The sequence below is a fragment of the Halictus rubicundus genome, chromosome 2 (genome assembly GCF_050948215.1).
Source record: "Halictus rubicundus isolate RS-2024b chromosome 2, iyHalRubi1_principal, whole genome shotgun sequence".
Classification (NCBI taxonomy): domain Eukaryota; kingdom Metazoa; phylum Arthropoda; class Insecta; order Hymenoptera; family Halictidae; genus Halictus; species Halictus rubicundus.
The window spans coordinates 17,918,697-17,939,667 of record NC_135150.1 but is presented as its reverse complement, the minus strand read 5'-3'; the positions used below and the strand labels follow the sequence as shown (position 1 = coordinate 17,939,667).

Below are 20,971 nucleotides of genomic sequence, written 5' to 3'. Positions count from 1 at the left end.
CAATTGGTAATTTTAAGATAGTATATTGCTTAGCATAAACATGTAGTTGCGATAGATATTAGAGAAAGTAATGTGCAATTGATTATATGGAAAAATATTGGCCCAGTGCGAAAATTTGTTGCTCGATAGGATGGCTAAAATTGCGATTGGTTGAAATAAACTGTAGTAACTACGCGCATCTGTCACACGGCGGGCTTTGACAAGGTTAGATTACTGAAGACAAAATTTTGAACGCATAAATGTCTTTTATTTAAAAATTTGTTACACGTAATACTATCATGGCACATAATACTTTGAAAACTGTGAGACATGGATTTTGCGATGCTATTTTCTCAAGTTCACCTATTAATTTCGACAAGGAGAATACAAATTCCTTGAATAAAATGTAAGTGTAATTTCTATACATGGTTTATTGTTTGTCTGCATATTTATTATATCACTGTCTATAGATAATAAATATTTATTTACGATTAACATTGTCATTTTTTAGGGAGAAGACATGCTCTGAAGCATTTGAAACACCTTGCAAACGAATCCAAAGTCAACATGAAAATAAATGTCTGAAACTTGAGAAACATAAAATATTTTTCGATACTGGTTTAGCCGGGAATTCTAAATCAACAAATACACCTTCTAGTTCAAACCTTACCCATTCGAAGTCTATAAATACGTTCCAAAGGAAACAGGTCTTGTTTCCTGAAAATATTTTATCCAATGACAAATGCAAAACCACAAAGATATCGTCGACAACTTCGTTAAATGACAAAACACAGACAGTGTATTTCTGTACTCCCAAACAGTATAGAGCCCGCACTGCTATAAGCAATACAAAAATAAATGTTCCATCTATAAACAAAACACCTATAAAACGTTATTTTAGTGACAATATTTTGTCTGAAGCAACACCTGACTGTTTTACTGTAGTTCAGGTGGAAACACCATGTGTTAAATCAAATGAAATTGGTATAGAAGACCAAACAGTGTTTGAAGGAGAAAATAGTAATTTAATTGTGGGTATACGTGTGAGGCCCTTAAATGTAAAGTAAGTTGCAAAGTTATTTTATAAATGTTCTAAGAGAATGCTATCTTTGAATATAATGATTTTTATCTTGTTAATATAGAGAACAAACTGATTCAAAAATTGCCTCAGTTGTGCAAGTGAATGGCCAGAATATTACTGTCAAGTGTGAATCTATCCAGCATACTTTTATGTACGATCACTGTTTTATATCGTATGAAGATTCAACCAGGATTGGTCATGCTAGTCAAGAAACTGTATTTACAAATATGGTTCTACCACTAATACAGAATGCCTTCGAAGGCTATAATGTTTGTCTGTTTGCTTATGGGCAAACAGGATCTGGTAAAAGTTATAGTATGATGGGTCAAGAATCTTCACAAACAAATTCAACAATACTTGACGAGGCAACTGGTATTATTCCGAGATTTTGTCAAGAAATATTCTCGAGAATACCTACAAATATAAACAACACAACCACTGTAGAAATTAGTTATTTTGAAATTTATAACGAGAAGATACACGATCTTTTGACGAATGTTAATAACGGAATGAAAAGAGCTCCTCTTAAAGTCAGAGAACATCCTGTTTATGGTCCATACATTGTTGATTTGAGTCAACATTGCGTACAGAATTATAAAGACTTGCAGGTATCCTCGTACTTTTAACGTATAATATGAAATTGTATCACAGTTGTGCAGAATTACAGTTAAATTCCTCTATGAATCGAAATTAGAAAGTAATTCTATTACATTGTATTTTAATTACATCCATGATTACAGAAATTAGCGATTAAATTAATTCAGAAGTTCGAACTACGTAATTCAATTAGCATAACTGTGAACTATATTCATCGTTTAGACAATTGTTTAATTATTTACATATTTAATTACGAATACACGTATTTTAGACTTGGCTTAAAGTGGGCAATTCTCAACGGGCTACTGCAGCAACAGGAATGAACGAGAAGAGCTCAAGATCGCATAGTATATTTAGTATTATATTAACGCAAACACAAGCCAGTAGCCAATTAAACAAGGAAAACGTTGATCCTAGTCGTCGAAGTAAAATTAATTTAGTGGATCTCGCAGGCAGTGAGAGACTGAGCCAAACTTGTGCCAGTGGCGATAGGCTGAAGGTTTGTTACATTATATTTCAATGTATAATTATATTTTGTAGTAACTCGTCTATACATAATAGTATATCGAATTGCAATTTATAGGAAGGTGTGTCCATTAACAAATCGCTGCTCACCTTGGGAAAAGTAATCGCATCTCTTGCTGAAAACACGAATAATGGCAAACGAGGTTTTGTTCCATACAGAGAGTCGGTTCTCACATGGCTGCTGAAGGTAAGTAATATTAAAGCAAGCCTAAAAGGTATCGTTTATTTTAGCTGACTTTTTTTTTATTATTAATAAAGCATTCTTTTCTTAACAGTCTGTACGCTTCGTGATAATAATATTTCTTTATCATTTTATATTATTCCTACAAGGATACAATAATTTACAAACTAATTACAATATCATTATCGCTAGATAATATTTCTTCCAATATAGTTTTGCGTGTAAAATCAGTCTTATAGATGATTCAATCTTCCATTGAATATCCCCTTAATTCTAATTTTCTTGACGCTAAAGAACTTCTAAAGCTAAAACAATCTAAAGAACCCATTGTCTTCTGAAGGGTAAAGGCACGCATTTATCTTTCACGCTTACGACATAAATGCAGTTGTTGCCATGGCGAATTGTAAAATATTCTATTTTTTTCAATGGTTTCGACGGTGTATTGGAAGAAATTAATACATTCGATAATGCATAAATTGATCTCATGCTTGTGACTCGTTGTGAAAACGTTCTTCGATTTGATGTACGATCTAGATGAGATTGGCCCCATCATCGTACACTTCTATTTCAATGAAAACTTAGTAAGCGTTCTTTGCCTTTTATGTTGTTTTCGCGGACGCAATGCTAAATCTAAAACTCTAAAGTAAAAGTGAAAGAAAGTAAACGGCGATTTAGAATCCTATTGCCGTCTTACACGTTTTTAACGTATCGTGTTTTACACGTAAAAGTAGATCGATATCAACGAAAATCTAACCGTGGTGTTTTAGAATTATGCGACGTGTGATTATGCAGGGGCGGCTCGAGCTATGATTGCGTACCCTTCGTCTCTTTCGATTCTGCGGGTTTCATTGAGCTTTCCTTTACCAGATTAGCGCTGTTCACAACATTGTCCTGCCTGACATCCTGCTCTTCCTCTTCCTCGTGGATCTCTTGGCAAGAGCTCCGCCGCGATTTGCCTCTTATGTAAGCCGCAAGTCTTCTTCTTTTGCTCTCTCGGCACAAATGGCAGCTCTCTCGCGACAGTTGTTTCTGCTCGTGTTGTTGCTGCTGCGACAATCGCTGGCAATGATTCTGCGACGATCGCCCTGGAACACAATCGTATCCCGCCATTGGAATCACTGCCTTTTAAATAACCGCTGCTTTACCCTTTCTGTCGCGATAACGAATTCTTTTTTTCTCTTTTCCGGACACGGCTGTACGCGCGCTTTTTATTTGCTCCGCCTTTGTACGCGAACGCGTGCAAATTGTTAGGTGCATAACAGAAAACCGGCAAAACAGAGAACCGTCAAGAGATTGTTTCAACTCTAGAGATCAATACGTTTCCACCGGATTATGGCACAGGCGTTAACAACTTATAAAAGACGTTTCGTCATGAACATTTTTGGGAACTGACGGTGCTTTCTCGCACGTACACGATTCGATTACTCAACTCCCCCTCGATCCAATCCATTGCGGCATTTTACTATTTTATTCAAATTATTTGCTTGCGTATACTTCATCAATTTTGAACTGCAGGCTTACAATGAATGAATCTTATTAAATCATGCATTCCTCATTTTATTCGGCGATTTTCTTATTTATTCATAACAAAGAAAAGACGGGTGGACTTTTCACCAACGCAATATATTTATTCTACTCTTTAAAAAATAATTTAATTTCGCTAATCACACCTCGGTGCTAGTAACTAATGCAATTATAGAACAAAAGGGACATGCAGTAGTCCGCCGAGTAAACAATTCTAGCGTTCATGCTCAAAATAAATCTACCTCATTCGCTCCGTTGTGGACAGGCGGTGCACGTGATGGCTCGCACGTACGCATCTTGGAACTGGTTTCACGGGTAGGATACACATGATTGCTCTTAGATCAAAGAATGATTAAGAGAACGCTCGACGCGGCAGATAATTGGGGATCACGACGATAAAAATCCGTGTTTTAGCGAGTACTATTTCCGGTGTTCGCGAGTATCGCGATCGCTTTCTGTATTCGGAACAAACAATCAAAAAATCATCATAAAATCTTGATCGCGTTCTCCAATGCCATTGTTACAAAGTATGCGAACAGAACGGAGTCACCGGGACATATTTTGCAAATCGGTCAACTAGAAATAGACTGGCGCGCATCGCTGAAAGCACGTGAGTTTACAGAGTCCAGAAACGGATTTTCAAGTTCCTTCAGCGAGCATTAAATTGGAATATCTGTTGCAGATTTTATCAGCGATGGAGTTTCCTTTTTCTTTGACGAAATGAGAAGCGCGTGAAAGCAGTCATAGACAGATATTTTGCACGAGAAATTGCTACTTGCCACGCAAGACTCTGAGAAAATTATTCCAGCGACAATTGTTCGTCAGCGAGACATACAGTCGGTGTAAAAAGTATTCGTACACATTTAAAAACGAATAACTTTTTTAAAATTGGAGCAAACAGCTTGTATTTTTTAGAGATGTTAGAAGGATTAATTTACTAAGTAATGCATAAATATTTTGTTTTTAATCTCTATTGGTCGTAACTGCGAACAAGAAAGTAGAGGTCACGATTTTTAAGTTTTTTACCTGTATCTGTAATGAAAATTTAAAAGGTGCCTTTTGTAGATCTAAGCAAGTTATATACATGCACAAAGTTTCATCGAAATTGATCAAGGCTGCTAGAAAATATAATTGATTAAAAATAGCAAAAACTGTAAAAAAACTGCGATTTAAACTCTAAATTCAAAGATTTTTACATCTTACAATGCCCATAGTTTTTTTATGCGTCAACCTATTTCAATGAAACTTTGTGCATCTATGTAACTTACTTAGACCTTCAAAAGGTACCTTTTACATTTTCATTACAAACACAGATAAAAAAACTTAAAAATCGTGACCTCTACTTTTTCCTTCGCAATTACGACCAATAGCAATTTAAAAAAGAAATTATTTATGCATTTATGCATTACTTAGAAATCATTAAATTAATCGTTGCAACATCTCCAAAAAATTCAAGCCGTTTGATACAATTTTTAAAAAGTTATTTGTTTTCCAAGAGTGTACGAATACTTTATATACCGACTGTAGAAACTCGCAAGTATCACCGTTTCAACGAATTATGTTCAATTTTCTTTCTGCAACGGGCAATTTTCTATCCCATCGCGAATAGGCGATGGCGATTCATACACAGCGCCTCATTATCGCGCGATATTTTTAGGCCTGTTTACCCATCGGTAGTATGTCACGCCGGTAACGGAAGTATTTATAGACCAAGTTGCATATTCTTTTAGCTTCGTATACAAATATAGAGGGGAGAGGCGGCTCTCCTACAAACGACGGACATCCATCTGCAACGGAATGCTTGTTCGCGGATCATTAGCATGTCTCATTACGAAACTCGGGACGAACAGCGATCCACGATCGTAACCAGTCGTAAATATGTTTTCTTCTTTTGATGTCTAGAGTATCGTGTTCTGTTTTGTTTACAGACACGCCGAGTCTTATGCAACGATCCCGGCGCGAATGATTTATCTCGTTCGAAGGCGCGAAGCCGACGAGATCCGAAATATTTTGGGAACCCGAATGGCGGTTTCCGAATGTGACCGGTTGATAAACAACGCGGAAAAAACAGCTTTTTGCGGGCAGTTCCCGTCGACGATAAATCGAAATGCGTGGCCCCAACTACATAGGAATACCTGTCAAACACGCCCAACAGAATGATCAATCGCACACGTCTTCTAAATGCGAACACGAGGATTAATTTTGATTCGATTGCTATTGGACTTTGCGTCGAAACGTAGCGCGCGTACACACACCTCTGTGACGTTCCAAAAGTTGACCTACCGTCTTCGTTAACCGTTTAATTGACTCGATAAGAGAGAAATCAATCGAACTTAGCGATCAGGCGTTTCATGGTTCTTTCTTCCTGGAAAAAAATACGTTTTTTGTAGTAGACCGAAACGATAATTACAATTCGATCGAGGAGGTGATTAAACCGGTTCTATTCGCCCTTTCTTTTTTTATTCGGATCGCAGTTCCGTGATTATTGTTACTCCGTAGCTGAAGAGCAACGGCTTCATGGAAAACGGATTTGTACTGCGTCATTCTGATTGTCGGCCGGAAGCGAATTTCGTCGGCGCATATTTCAATAATCTTTGCGATTGCGAAGTATGACTATGACTCACTGGATTCGAAAATCGAATGTGGTTTAATTGTCTTTTCGACTTCAAACGCAGGAAGAGATAAGGAAACAAAAGTATTGCGACTTGCAAACATTTAGCGAACAACCGACATGGTTGTTTCCGATTCGCTGGAACAAACAGCTATTAATTATCGTTGACCCCAGTATTCCATTTTACAAATCGTACATGCTGCAAATGATCCGGACCTTTTGAGCGAAGAATGAAATCGTCTGTTAAAGGTACCCAGGGGGAAATCATGTTCCTTAAACGGCGATCCGAGGCTCGTGCGTGCTTTCACATCGAAGAATCCTCGGTAAAAACGATTCATAAAATTCGCTCAGGGGAAAACAACAAACAAACTAGGATGGAGCGGCAAATTGTACAATCTGATGAAAGCTTGAAATGTTCGTGGATACTTTTGTTTAACCCATTTGCATCATTAGCGTATATATACGCTCATCTTTGTTGGTCACTATCATTATTCGTTAACTAAAAATTAGGAATGGAGGCCGTTATTGGAGATGAAAGTAGTAATTCTGATTTTTTCTTATAATGCTGAAATATGAAGTTCTTTTACTTGTAGTCACTTCTGTACTTAAATATAATAAAAAAAAAAGTTTGGTGATGAAGGCCTTCTTTTCATATTTTCTTATGATGCAAATGGGTTAACACCAGATTGCCGGAGCGAAAAACGTAAATAATTTTTTTTTTCAACATATGTTGCTTTTTAATAGAATTACAAAGGTGGATCGCCCTCGTTATCATACAATACCACCAATCTGTCAGAGGGAATCACCAACTGACCAGACACCCTCTTTTTCATCCGGCAATCTAGCAATCATCCGAGCAAGATTCGAGTCACCTCGAAGCGCATAAGAAGAAAGCCGAATGCGTCGTAAACGTTCGTCGCCTTCGTAGCAACACTAAAACGGAGTACGAAGGCTGTTCAAACGAACTTGGCGTGCAGTCAGAAGTCCGTACATTACAAAATCTAACCGCTTTCTCACGATTGAAAACACATTATCATTCGAACAAGATTAGACTCATCTCAGACGAGAAAAGAAAAGAAAGTTGAACGGACTACCAATATTATCGTAAGAGATCTGAGACTGTGCCTATATTAGTTATACTTATTTTTAAAGCATAATGAGTATTAAAAAATATATATATATTTCTCTTTTAATATTCACCATGCTTTGAAATTAAGTACAATTAATATAGGCACAGTAATTGGGCCCCTGTACTAAAAGGGAGTACGATACGAAGACGGACTTGCTACGCATTTTCGCGGTGAAAAGATGCCGCTAATTATTCAGCGACCAGTTACGAGTAGATTAATTACAAAATCTAATGGACGTTTAAAACGGATCCAAGGATGAGTCGTTGCGCGTCATTATCCGGATGAAATTCCCCACAGCGAAGCGAGATAGGAGGAGAACGCGACCGCGCGACAGAACGCCGTCGCGACGTTCATGCGAATTATACCGGAGGACGCGGAGACTGACACGTGCGTTTGCTGCGAATGCACGGCCTGTTATCTGCACATAGAGATACCGTTCGCCGAAGAATATGTAAAGCGAGGAACAACAAGACCTCTGGTCGCAACAATATACACCAGTTCGCACAGAAATCGGAAAACGTCGTCCGAAGGATCTCGCGGATCCCGAGACACGGTGGACCGAGGAGAGTTCTCACGCGAAATTTGTTTACAACGCTGAAACAAGACTTACACGTACCGTTGTTGTTGAAATAGTTTGTGTTCCAGGGTTGCTCGTAGTCCCTGTACGAGTGGCCCCGGAGGAACCCGTAGTTCAGAACCTCGGGGACGTAGACTAGATCCATGCTCGATCCTTGGCTGTCTGTTGCTCGTCTCTTATTGCAGAGGATCTATGCGCATCTCCACACACGTGGACAACCTCGGTGTGTTTGTTCTGCGAATCCTCTAGAGAGTGAATGAGAAAGAGAGAGGGAGAGATAGACAGAGAAAGAGAGTCCCTGGATCCTCTGTTGGTAGCGTTTCAACTGGCTTGATATCTCGGAACGGTAGATATCCTCTACTTTGGTTCCCGTTCTTGCGTCGGTGCGCGAGAATCGGCGATGTCGGCTAGCTCTTCCCTCGCCTTTCTAAAGCGACAATTTCTTCGGTCGGCCTGACGGGTCGATCGACGCGGCGCTTCTTCGTCTTCGTCTTCTGCTGCTATCCGACCAAGGACAACTCATTGGTAAACAACCAGATCCAGTTTGGTGTCACGGGAGTCACCTCGGAACGAATCAAGCGGTCTGGCAAATCAAGTGCGATGATCGCGCGTCCCCGCTCTCGAATCGCCACGATGTTTTCCTTTGAACTAAACGAACGTGCGTGGACGCTGCGCACGTAATGTTTATCCGCCGGCTCGCCCCTCTACTTCGGCCACCGGGCTCACCGCTTCCCCCCGTATTCCCGCGCGCCCCCGCGTCCCCCTACTCCGACCAGCGATCACCTTCGCGAATTGCGGCGCGGATTTTGCGACTTCTAAATGCGTTTTCCTGGTTCACCTTCGCCTTTTCTCTTTTCTCGGCTCGCGTTATCTCGGGCGGATTCAACGTTTCGCTATCTCTGCCGGAACTTATCGGCCGGTCACGGATTTCTCGCTATTTCTAGCTTACCCCGCCCCTTTACGTCAGGACATTTACCCTTACCGCTCGAGCGACGACTCACCTCGGCATTCAAGATTGCTAGCTTATTGTTCGAAATCATTTTTACGTTGCTACAGTCGTTTTTAGTGAATTACTAAATATTCAAGTATTGTATGTAGGGAACCCGAATTCTCGTAAATTCTATGTAAATTCTCGACACGACATTGTCGTGACCTCGCACACCTCTGAGTAAATTACATCGGTTTCATATGCATGAAATGCTATCATAGAAGGAAAATATTCTAGGTCGAAAGGCAGGTTTTGTTTTCGAGCTAAAATAGTTCCGAGCGCAAAGTGTCCGTCGCGGCCCTCGGATCAGTCATGCGGTATAATTATTAGGGGGGGGGAGGGGTATAAAAAAGAGGGGTTAGCGACGATTTTGTTGTAGTTTTTTCAGATAAAATTTTCGCTTTGTCAAAACAAGATAAAGTGTGATTAAAAGGGGACTCAAAAAGCGGAGCAGACTTAAGGGGGCCGGCATGTTTTGAAATCCATATACGTATGCAAGGGTCAAAATCTAGTCAAACTGCCGCTTCAATATTGCAATGAGCAGTTCAGAAGTGGTCAATTGTGTTTCCTAAAAGTCCAATCTACGTCTGTATAGAGCCCGAATTGCGAATTTCTACCTCATCGTGGAGTAATTTGTAATATTCGGCAGAAAATTCGAATTCTGAAGCAAGTATGACGTCACAAGATGGCTGCCGCTGAGAGATTCTCTTAATTTCGGGAGATTTAGTGTTCGTATCGAAAAAAAGGCTGTATACAAACGTAGCAAAGACATGTACAAACACGGTGGTATGCATTTTTAATTGATTACTTACTTATTTAAGACGTAAAATGTCTAGAAAAAAAGGCACAGCGTAACATAGCGTGACAGTCAAGGCCAAATGCCTGCAGGCCCCCTTAAGGGTCGCTTGCGCTTCGAGGGGGTGGCAGGAAGTAGGGTTACCTTTGGAAATTTTTCCGTACATGAAATTACTGTTTAAAAATTAGTGAAATGTGATTAAATTTTAAAAGACTCCAAAAGCGCAGCAGAGTTAAGGCGTACTGTCGCTTGCGCTTCGAGGGGATGGGTGGGGGTAGGAGGAAGTAGGGTTACCTTCGGAAATTTTTCCGTACATGAAATTACTGATTAAAAATGAGTAAAATGTGATTAAATTTTAAAGGACTCCAAAAACGCAGCATAGTTAAGGGTTGCTCGCACTTGCGATACCGAGTTTACCTCTGCTTGAGATAGTGAGAGTAGGTTTGCTCACGGTTGAGACATTTAGGGTTGGTCTGTGAAGATTGTTCTGTGTATAAAATGACTACCTCAATTTAATTTGAGTATTACACCTGTGTTATCCAACGAATTCCGATCTGTCCCCAAAGTTTGATGTTTATCGGTTAGATACTTGAAGAGTTAATCTTGAACATGACCGCAGATACAGATTCACTTATATGAACATTTTGTCGAGTAACAGTCGAGTAATAGTCTTGATAAAAGTAGCTTAAAATTTCATTAAGAGATTGGTCAAGATAGTGGAGATGTGGCAATAGGTAAATACGAGATATTTGTTGTTTACCGTACGTAGGAAAAGCATATTTCTTTCAAGTATATAAATAAACCGGCATTGTCGAAGCCGGTTCTGTGCATTCCAGTGATTCGTCAGATGGTATGAAAAACATGATTTTTTAGTTGTAAAAGTTATCCGTCTCGTATTTTTAAAACATGTTTACTGCACTGACGGTGTTGAAATATCACGAAGATAATATCGATTTTTTTCCCGATACTAGTTTTTGCCGTAGTTCAAGATAATGACTCACGTTTTCATATGCACACATTCAACGTGAAACGCGTGAAGTGGGAGTTCGCGTGCACACAGCACGTGACGTTCAATGAAATATACTAACGTACAGTTTTAGTTAGCACAGTTAATGAGAATAACAATCTTTTACGTATTGTCTTGGATCAAACTTGCGAGTTGGCATAAACAGACAGGGTCTAATCGCAAAAAATTGTACGTCACTATTACCCGCATCTCTACAAAGTATACGATTACTAAATCTTGCATTTGCCAGGAAAAATACACGTCGATATATTCTCGAGTTTGTTTGCGAAGCGTTCTAATTTTCCTCGCTCACAATCGCTATATAAGAACGGTTCGAAGACATTTTTCAATATGCATGCATTCGATATGCACTCGGTTTTCCCCGATCACGGCCACTGTCGACCTCATGCAAATAGTTATTTTCGAAGCTGTTATTAGCAAAGCGATGCGAAATACGTGTGCTCTAGAAACTGTTTACACGCGAGAGGCTCGCTTTTGCGATTGTAAATATCTGCCTCGGGAATCTTGTTGGGTAACGGAAAAGCGGATCGCCCATCACGATAACTATTGTACGTTCGAGTGCAAGTTCAATGATAATTTATGCACGGTCTCCGTAAGTTATCGTGCTCCGCAAGATTACGACCAATTTTCGTTTACGCCGCCGACAAAACCGTCGATCACCAAGGAACTCATTCCAGGTGGTTAGCGCCGCTTCAAGTTATCCTTGAACCACTAAATACATGCATAATATACTCTGAAAGATTTATGGCGACTACGAACCATAAAAATTCCGTTTTCAAGCCAAATTCACAATAACGAGTCTGATATGATAAATAGAAGGATCATATTGCTGATAACGTCACGAAGTCGGGCCGATTGTAGTGAAAAATAAGCTCGCTTCACGTCACGTTGTGGAAACTTCTCTTTATTTATTTAATATTATGCTAAAGAAACCATTACTGCTGGCAACGTGGTCAATGCAAATCGATAATTTGTTTGCGCTCCTAGCCTGCCCTAATGCATTCGTCACGATAAGATATCCGATAAAATGCTTGGAGCATCTTTTATGCATATGCGTTCGGTGTGACTGCATTCGGTGCAGCATCAGCAAACGATCTCTCGTGATCGTAATACTCAGTCACAGCCGCATGATCGACGCCGGTTGAATGTCCAAACGCTATAGATCACGGTGCAAAATCTAAAATCTGAGAACGATATTGGTGATTGGCGATAAGAAAAGAAGCGTACTTGAACGAATGCTGACGTAGCCAATCGCCGCCGATAATGGAAGGCATTTCTTTTCTTCCATTGTTAAACACGCGGCTTAGGCGGCGAGGTGCGCGAGGTTTGCACAAACGAGGAACTTCGCGTTGTATTTGCAGACTTGTCGTTCTCTCTCGGTAGTATCAGGATAAACGATAAGAAAGACACGCCAAGGTGTGATCGATCACAAAGCGAAACTCCACTCGAGAGATTAGACTGCAATCATTCTTTTCGAGGCTCAACTCCTTATCGTCTGATAATGATTATTTATGCGTAACGTCAGATAAACTACGGCAGATAAAACATCTGAGTTATTGTAATGCAAGTACGAGACCCCATGCTTTGCTAAATTACATCGTGAAAGCAATTGTTTTTCAGGCAATCAGTGCTGCCCGTTATCGTTTCTATCAAAACGACCATTGTTTGATGTAACCTCGGATCAACAATTAATTATCGGTAATCTATAATCGATTCTGCCATTACCCACTGTTCATTGTTCCATCAAGCGATAACGAGTCGAGTTTTTAAAGGTCACGCGACGTGCCTGACGTTAATTACAATCGTAATGTTATTGCGACAGTGTTTATACGCCTCGATTGCTTCATATCTGTTTACACGTGGACTGTTTACACCTGATATGTATGTATATTGTTCGTCTGAAAATGCATCGAGCGACTCGACCGCGCGTTAAAGTCTCTCGAACAATGGGTTCTTCGGTAGCAATTCGCGCGCAATTCGATGACCTCGACACGATTTTTATGTTCGAAAGTGCCACATTAATTATTTCAACGAAGCCTATTATCCGACGCCGTTATGTTTCACGCTAGAAAAATTCTTTTTGAACCTGTTAGGAGAGCCTCGGCGGCAACTCAAGGACGGCCATGCTTGCGACAGTATCACCGGCTAACGTTCACGTGGAAGAGACGCTCGCAACCCTTCGATACGCCTGTCAAGTGCGAGCCATTATCAACCGGATACGGATCAACGAAGACCCGCACGAGAAGTTAATTCGGTAATTCATTAAACAAAGTATTCTGTTCATCCAGAGATGTAACCTAGATAAGATTGTCACTTGTAGATTAGATTTTCGGCGAACGAAACGAAGTAGATAACTATTATCATTATTAGGGCGGTGATATCGCAGGTTGCAGATCTGTATGCAAACTAAATTATTTTGTATTTTATAGCAACCGGAATAAACTTTCCTCGCCAGTGGATAAATTCCTTACGGTAGAGATAAATCGAAAAGCAGATGCCGCAGGCCAGTTTTAAAATTTCTTCGATCTTTTTTGTTATATTGACTTTAGAAGACCAGGGGACAGGCTTATAATGTCTGCCAGTTATAAATTGTTGAAAGTGTGAGATTTTTTTATCTCGTTCTATATCACAGAAAAATTATTGTTTATCCCTTCCTGGTATCAAGCAATCATTCCTGGTTTCCAAAAAAATGTGGCAAAGTGACTACGCACGTAGATAAGTCTCTTAATATCAGGGCTGAGGCTTTCCAGGGTAAACAGTAAACATAATCGTGATAATTACTGTGGAGTCACATAAAATCTCCGTTACCTTGACGATCGCTAGACTGCGAATTTCTCTGCGTTAAACTTACTGTTTGGTACTGAAATATTAGGATCATCGATACAGGAAACACATTTCTGCTGAACTTCTATTCTGCGAACTATTCTGCGTAGGAAGCCGCAATCTAACGATTATTACAATTTCGATCACCGCTTCGATAAGACCGGATGTAGGGGTATGGATATAGTAAAACGAAAAAGATCTAGGAAGAGAGCTGCGAGCAAGGTGGATTATAATAACGGTGCACCTAGAAACAAAAATGTTCTGGGTAAAGGACCCAATTACTGTGGGGGTACCAATCACTGTGCCTATATTAATTATACTTATTTTTAAAGCATAATGAATGTTAAAAAAGAGATATATAACATATATATTGACTGATTTTAGTGAAAAAATTGTAATATCTTTTTTTTTAATATTTTAATATAAAATAAGTATAATTAATATAGGCACAGTAGTCGGTACCCCCACAGTAATTGGCTCACCGCGCAGCTCTCCTCTCTACGCTACGCTCACCTCGCCGCTCGACCATAATTTCGTGCTATAGACCGTCGCACCGGGTAGAAATGGCGAAACAAAAGAATGCGTTCATGATGTCGCTGCATATATAACCTAATGGTTGTTAACGGGTACAATTATGTTAACGACACTTATTTCGTTTCGTTACGGTAACCGTGTTTCCCTTCCAGCGAGCTTAAAGCGGAAGTTCAACGATTACGCGGCGTCCACGAGGGATACGAAAAACAATTAGGAATCTGTCCCCGAAGACTCTTAGATTCCATTGAACCCCACAGCAAGAATAATGACGAGGTCAAACAGAAGCAGCAGGAAATCGATAAACTGAAGAATCAACTGAAGAAAACCGAGGAACAGCTTACAACCACTCAAATGTAAATCATCCTGGCAATTCGTCAAACCTTTTTTCTCCCGTCTAATTTGATAGATCTGTCAAATTTTCTTCGATCTCGTTAGATTTAACATTTACGAGAAGATCTTTATACAAATTTTCTGAAGCAACTGCAAGTAGCAAAGTAGTTGAATAGTAATATTTTTACTGTTTTGTATTTCTGCAGTTTGAAATGCAATGCTGTAATTATCACTAAAGTTACTTGCTATTGAAGGCCTCTAAATATTTTCTTCATTTAAAATTCTGTTTGCCTGTATTACGAAAACTCGGCACTAGATAACGTTACTAATAATTGAGATAATAGTTGTAAGTAGCTTTTTTCGAAGGAGAATGAAATGGAACGGCACACGAAATCTCAGAGCAGCGGGTCGCTGAGAATAAAAAACAAGTCAAGGACGAAAATATGCGGAATTTAGTTATCTGTAATTGCAGGACATGGTCAAAAAGGCTACAGGAAACGGAGCAGAGGAAAAACTCTGAGTTAAAATATTTGCGTCGCTGTGGGATTGCCATTGAGATCGATTTCCAAGAGAAGGACAAGCAGCCTTGCTTGATAAATCTCGCAGCCGATCCTATGTTGTCCGGTACGCTCTTGTACCTGATTCCTCCCGGATTGGTTCGCATCGGCAAAAATTCTGGTCCCGATGGGTTTCCAAAAAATTTGGATATCATATTGGATGGGCCTCTGGTTAGGCCTCTGCATTGGTTAGTTGTCGGACATTCGCAATCTGCTAGTTGAACAGGATGTGAAGATCATTGGAATTGTTCTATTCTTCTATATGCTCTGGCTTTTCTGTTCGATGCATTTTGCATACTTCATTGGTTTGTCGTGTCCTGATTTCTGGTTATGGAGTACACATTCTTCACTCTGCATCCTGCTTTGTCATTTTCCTATCACAATTGCATGTTCCTTGTCTGTCTTGCTAATGCAATACTCTTCCAGCAGTGATTCTGAGCATAATATTGAATAAATTATAATTTTAACAAGATTGTATGTCGTTCTTCTGTGTAACACAGTTCTCTTCAAGCCCGATCATGCTCTTCTTGTTTTAATTGGTTGGCCAGCTGTTTTCATGAGTGACTGTGAGCACGTTTGCAAGATTTCCAGGATACTGTGCACGCAATCAATCTGCTGTGTATATATATATATATCCTCTGTAATATTGATTGTTCTAATGGTTGTTTTACGTCTGTTTAATTTGATCGTTTTTCGTATATTTAACAGCACCATTCAGAACAGTAACGGGAAGCTTTTACTCTCCTCGGAGATGGACGGGGATACTTTCGTCAACGGACAGGTATAACATATTTTATATCCATTGTATTTCATATCTTTATTATGTATTCACTATTTTAAAACTGATCCTATTGCAGATTGTAACAGGAAAAGTAATCTTGAAACATGGTGATCGATTGGTCATCGGCGGCAATCATTACTTCAAGGTCTCAAATCCTCACGACGGGCATAACAATATTCAGATTTCCACGCAAACCGTGGACTATGAGTTCGCTTATCAAGAAATTCTTAAAGTACAAGAGGAGAAGTAAGTGTCTCTTGTAATTTGCTGAAAATCTTGACCCAGCCAAGTATTTCCATATTTAAATATTTAATGCAGTCTTGTATTTAAAGATTGAGAGCCGAACTCGAGGAAAGCAAACAAAAAGCTATAAAGGAATTAGAGAACGCGAAACGCGAAGTCGAAATGCAACTAGGATCGCAAAAGCAATCTTACGAGCGCAAGATTGAAATGCTTGGTTCTACAGTAGAAGAACAGAAGCAGGCATTGGAACAGATTTATCAGAAAAAGAAGGAACTGGAACTAGAGAAAGAGATGCTTGCGAACGAAGTCGAAATAAGTAATAGATTGAAACAGCTGCAAGTGGAGCAGAAGAAAGTTATCGTTTCGCCATATCAGTCCAATTTCTTGGAAGAATTGGAAAATATTTTGAGCGAGAAAGCAGCGGATGCTGAATACGCTCTTAAGATGAAAGCGAGCACCGATGCTATCCACGATGGCGGCATAACTCTGCACGAAATGCAACTATTCGTGAGAGAAGCTACCGAGCGATGCAGGGAAGTCGGTCTTAATTATGTAAGTATTCATTGATACAATACACTTGATATACACGCACCAGTATTCATAAAAATAACAACAGATTAAAATGCTCACTCTTTGTATAATTATGTAATCGATTACTGTATTGTAGGAATTTGATCAACAACAAGTAATTGAGGATAAGAGTCTTAAACCAGTAATTCGTATACGTAACAGAGACTGCATGAAAGAAACGCTGTGGCAGCCAATGCAATTTTTAGATTGGGTTCATCGATTGCGAGATTATGATATAGAGGATTCTATCAAAGAATTGTGTACGACGTTGGACGGGACTTGGGAACCCTACGAGAATACAGAAACTTTTGAAGATTCCTTGAACAATAGTCGAATATCTATTAACATGACGCCAGTAAAAAAGCACTTGAATGAAAGTTTACAACAACTTTCGATGGACGCGACGGCATTGGAGGCTACAGTCGACAATCAAACGTTAGATGATACCAAAGAGCAGGAGAGCATAAACAAGTGTCTTGTACAGATGGAGCATGCTATAAAAACCCTGCGTAGATTATGCGAGAAAAATAAAGAAAATAAAATGGTTGTAGACTCTCTTAACGGTATAGAGAATAACATTGACAGGTTGCGCAAAGCATTAGAAACCCAAAACTTGTGTGAACGCACACATGAAAGTACAAATCACAGTCAAAATTGTGACAGCACTGTACCGCTTGAGAAGTCTGATAAAAATATGAGTCCTTCACAAGATTGCCATAAGGATTGTACGAAGTCTGTTAAATCTCCGACAAAGGCCACTTTACGCCGCAATAATAGACTGTTCGATAAAATAATTCAAAAAAACGTGAGATTCAATGATAATTTAAGGAAAAAACTAACTTAATTTAATAAGATACAATGTGTAGATTACTTTAATTTTTGCAGGGTATTATTCCTAATGTAATTGAACAAACTCTGTAAGTACCCTTGCCAGGATAAAGAATATACCATTCTTTATAATAACATAGAGGTTAGTTGAAACGTTAAATGGTGCTAAAAACATAATTAAGAATGAATCACACCATTTTATTTTCTATCACCTGTATATTTATCCATAGGAAAGACTTTCTATTGCCTGGTATATGATATAAAATAATATTTCTAACGTTACAAACTGCGTTAACAATTTTTTTACTTTCATATATTTGGTTCTTGTATACTTTGTACAATAATTACGAAATAATAATAAAAGAAAACTGTAATTAAAGTCTTGCATATAACGTGGAGTTCGCACACTCTTTACAGCGTGATATTATATCCGATATTGTAAGACTATAGAAATGCGGTAACAACAAAAATTTATTGAATTCAATTCAAATATACAGTTAATCGAAATAATCTTCGATGTCAATATCAGGATTTAATAAATCTTCGCCGTAAATACTTAAATCTAATTGATTCAGTATTAAGTTCTCACACATTTCTTCCAAATCAGTGTCTCCAATTAAAACTGCTCCTTGCATTTTACCATCTTCTAGTACCAGTTTTATATATTCGTGTCCTTTAGTCATACGTAACAGAATCTCGTATTTATTGTTTAGCTTTTGACCATTGTACAGACCAAGCAAAACTACTTTATAACCGAAAAATTTTGTTACATGAGTAAAAAGTTCGAAACAAAAATCTTGCAAAAAATCCTCGTTCTTTAATGCAGAAACCATAGATTTTGCTGCATAACGCCCCATTTGGAGAGCCTGGGTCCACAGTCTCATTTGAAACCAGTGCTTCGCTATCTCCCAGTCTGCACTGCACACATCTCCTGCAGCATATATATCTTCCTCCGAGGTTTCCAGTTTCCAATCTACTAATAGTCCTCTGTCATCTCCTTTCTTGAGGCTCTCTAAACCCTCTATATTGGAGCTCGGTATAACACCTGTTGCTGACACAATAAAATCACACCCAATAATTTTTCCATTTGTTAATTTAACGTACACAGGCCACTGCTCTGCAGGGTCCAATTCCTTCTTCTCCGATTCATTAAAAACCTTCAATATTTCACATTCGTATTCAACTTGCACTTTTGCTGATTTTAAAGCAGTGCCTTTTATTTCAATATTATTGTGCCAGTTTGGACCTAAGGCTGGTCCATCTTTTACAAGTTTTCTGTCAGATATTGTGTACCTCATCGTCTTAGTTATACTGCTCGCACGAGTACTTGAATCTGCATCTGTTTTTTGCACTTTATCCATGAAAAACTCTGCAGCTCCAGGATCAACAAATGTTGCAGAAATATGTTTGTCTTTGATTACCCATATTATTTCGATACCATCAATTTCATGTACAATCTCGGTGGCAATGCCACCATTTCCAACTATTACTATTTTTCGCGAATTTTTAATTTTTTGAGAAAATTGAACAACTGACTCGGTGTCGCGAATTCCTAAAATAAAATCGTTATTCTCTGCTATAAGTTTCGGTCTAGCGCCGTTACAAAGGCATAGTTTTTTATAAGTTATAATTCCTCCATTTTTTGTGAATACTTGTTTATTTACTGTATTTATTTTAACAACAAAATCATGAATAATTTTTATCGAATCATTTGCTTCTGTTAAACATATTGCATCCTTCTCTTCCACATCAAATTGAATTAGCGTTTTACCAAGAGGGACTACATTTGTAACAGCTTTTATCAAAGGACTAGCTGTAATTAAAACTGTATTTTCTTTGGGAGCAAGAAAGCCTATGCCTTCAGCACAAGAAACACCTGCAATACCGCCTCCTACTATTAAAAATGTACAATTCATTTCTTTTTCATTCATTGTTGATCTACACTCTTAGGGCCTTTCCACTCAGAGTAATTGTAATATCTGTAAGGAACACCGAATGTAAGCAAACCATAGTCCTTTGCTTTGAGTATAGCAACAAGCAATTTGGTGTGAGCATTCTGGCATAAGCCAGTCTTTCTGTAATTAACCGAAAACAAAAAAACAAATAAGGTATGCACATGAGTATGTTATATCTCATTAATTCAGAAAAAAATAAAACTTACGTATAATTTATGACCTCTCCACTGTTTTCAGCAATAAACTGTTTCAATAACTCAATATTACGATAATCGAGAATTAGATACTCATCTCTGCATATTGGACAAGGACTGCCAGTAGTAACTACTTTATTCCTCTAAAAAAAAGACGCAGAACCCAAGATTGAAGTTATTATCAATTTTGTTTGAAATTTAAAAGTACTTACTATACAAGTTCTTCGGGTTTTTCTTGGTGGAATTTGTCCCTTGAAATTCCGTCTGTATAACGTCCAAACTGGAGAATTTCCATAGCATTCTTTATAAGCTAAAATAATATTTTTATAAATACATTGAAGTTGTACTATCGATTGTGGTTTAAAGAAAATTACCTTCACTTTGTAAATATTCTATGCTAGTTTCGACTGAAATTATTTGACTTCGATCTCTTGCAGGTGGTACTCTTACGGTTGTTTCTTCGTCAAATCGTATAAACGAAGAGTGCAAAAATCTCTCGGATATAACCTAAAAAAATAGTTTGAAAGGTTATAAAGACTTTAACATAATTGTTTTATGTACTCTTACTTTTCTTGTTAAATTGTTTCGGAAAATTGAACCAGCTAACTGGAAACCATTTAATATTAACGACATTATTTTCCTTTTAACGTAAACTTTCTTTGCAAACTTAGAATACACAACTATTCATGCGACGTACATACTAGTGTTGAGTCGGAAGACCGGAGTAATTCATACTGTAGGAACTCTAAAAAGATATATTTTATCTGTCATTACAAATTATTTCAAATATGAAATATACTTTAAAATCCTAATCATTACGCATTGTTGCAATTTTTTATTTATTTTCTTTTATATCTCAAAGATTTTTGAAGGTATGGAGAGAGATTAACGCGTGAAAATATTTGATTGCCATCGAGATTTAAACTCTTCTTATCAAGAAAATAAAATTTTTTAATCATATAAAAAAAATGTATATTGTACCAAATATACATACTGTGTTGCATCATAAATGTTTTTTGTATAAAAATTGCTGATTTGACAAGAATATTAAGTTCAGCAAATCGGAAACTACTGCAAAAATGTTTTAAGTATTTCTTTACATTAAAACATCGTTTATATTTCAAAAATTGCGTGCAATTA

General features: G+C 38.3%; 4 protein-coding genes and 1 long non-coding RNA gene across 6 annotated transcripts; 1 reads left to right on the top strand and 4 right to left on the bottom strand.

Annotated features, from left to right (window-relative positions):
- Positions 1-29: 29 nt before the first annotated feature.
- On the top strand, positions 30-18,068 carry Neb (kinesin family member nebbish). The gene is made up of 12 exons (XM_076805707.1): positions 30-385; positions 491-1,042; positions 1,122-1,668; positions 1,929-2,156; positions 2,241-2,369; positions 13,110-13,270; positions 14,526-14,726; positions 15,176-15,448; positions 15,969-16,041; positions 16,118-16,287; positions 16,374-16,836; positions 16,952-18,068. Exons 1-12 carry the CDS (start codon positions 279-281, stop codon positions 17,696-17,698), a joined length of 3,651 nt encoding a protein of 1,216 aa, XP_076661822.1. The 5' UTR covers positions 30-278; the 3' UTR covers positions 17,699-18,068.
- On the bottom strand, positions 2,392-8,883 carry LOC143365488 (uncharacterized). The gene is made up of 2 exons (XM_076805706.1): positions 8,245-8,883; positions 2,392-3,448 (listed from the first exon to the last, which is right to left on the bottom strand). The coding sequence occupies exons 1-2, from the start codon at positions 8,348-8,350 to the stop codon at positions 3,168-3,170; spliced, it is 387 nt and encodes a 128-aa protein (XP_076661821.1). The 5' UTR covers positions 8,351-8,883; the 3' UTR covers positions 2,392-3,167.
- Positions 3,997-5,288, bottom strand: LOC143365492 (uncharacterized). Its single transcript, XR_013084553.1, has 2 exons — positions 5,162-5,288; positions 3,997-4,870 (listed from the first exon to the last, which is right to left on the bottom strand). It is a non-coding gene; the product is annotated as an uncharacterized LOC143365492 (long non-coding RNA).
- Positions 18,069-18,135: 67 nt separating the features above from the next.
- Positions 18,136-19,613, bottom strand: Pyroxd1 (pyridine nucleotide-disulfide oxidoreductase domain 1). The gene has a single exon (XM_076805684.1). It carries the CDS (start codon positions 19,611-19,613, stop codon positions 18,180-18,182), a length of 1,434 nt encoding a protein of 477 aa, XP_076661799.1. The 3' UTR covers positions 18,136-18,179.
- Positions 19,598-20,890, bottom strand: Mrps18b (mitochondrial ribosomal protein S18B). Of its 2 annotated transcripts, XM_076805703.1 has the most exons (6): positions 20,826-20,890; positions 20,399-20,574; positions 20,206-20,338; positions 20,044-20,141; positions 19,844-19,974; positions 19,598-19,757 (listed from the first exon to the last, which is right to left on the bottom strand). In XM_076805703.1, exons 2-6 carry the CDS (start codon positions 20,462-20,464, stop codon positions 19,610-19,612), a joined length of 576 nt encoding a protein of 191 aa, XP_076661818.1. In that variant the 5' UTR covers positions 20,465-20,574; positions 20,826-20,890; the 3' UTR covers positions 19,598-19,609. The 2 variants fall into 2 exon arrangements, with proteins under 2 accessions (XP_076661818.1, XP_076661817.1); XM_076805702.1 differs by lacking the exon at positions 20,826-20,890 and having other exon boundaries at positions 20,399-20,722.
- Positions 20,891-20,971: the final 81 nt, after the last annotated feature.

Excerpts from the sequence above, each read along its gene's own strand:
- Neb (XM_076805707.1), top strand. The coding sequence starts at position 279 with ATGGCACATAATACTTTGAAAACTGTGAGACATGGATTTTGCGATGCT. Across the intron at positions 2,157-2,240 it reads CCAGTGGCGATAGGCTGAAG|GAAGGTGTGTCCATTAACAA; the intron begins GTTTGTTACATT and ends TGCAATTTATAG. Across the intron at positions 16,288-16,373 it reads CTTAAAGTACAAGAGGAGAA|ATTGAGAGCCGAACTCGAGG; the intron begins GTAAGTGTCTCT and ends TTGTATTTAAAG.
- LOC143365488 (XM_076805706.1), bottom strand. The coding sequence starts at position 8,350 with ATGGATCTAGTCTACGTCCCCGAGGTTCTGAACTACGGGTTCCTCCGG. Across the intron at positions 3,449-8,244 it reads AAACTATTTCAACAACAACG|GGCGATCGTCGCAGAATCAT; the intron begins GTACGTGTAAGT and ends ATTGTGTTCCAG.
- Pyroxd1 (XM_076805684.1), bottom strand. The coding sequence starts at position 19,613 with ATGAATGAAAAAGAAATGAATTGTACATTTTTAATAGTAGGAGGCGGT.
- Mrps18b (XM_076805703.1), bottom strand. The coding sequence starts at position 20,464 with ATGTCGTTAATATTAAATGGTTTCCAGTTAGCTGGTTCAATTTTCCGA. Across the intron at positions 20,339-20,398 it reads GAAACAATTTAACAAGAAAA|GTTATATCCGAGAGATTTTT; the intron begins GTAAGAGTACAT and ends CTATTTTTTTAG. Across the intron at positions 19,975-20,043 it reads AAACCCGAAGAACTTGTATA|AGGAATAAAGTAGTTACTAC; the intron begins GTAAGTACTTTT and ends TCTTTTTTTTAG.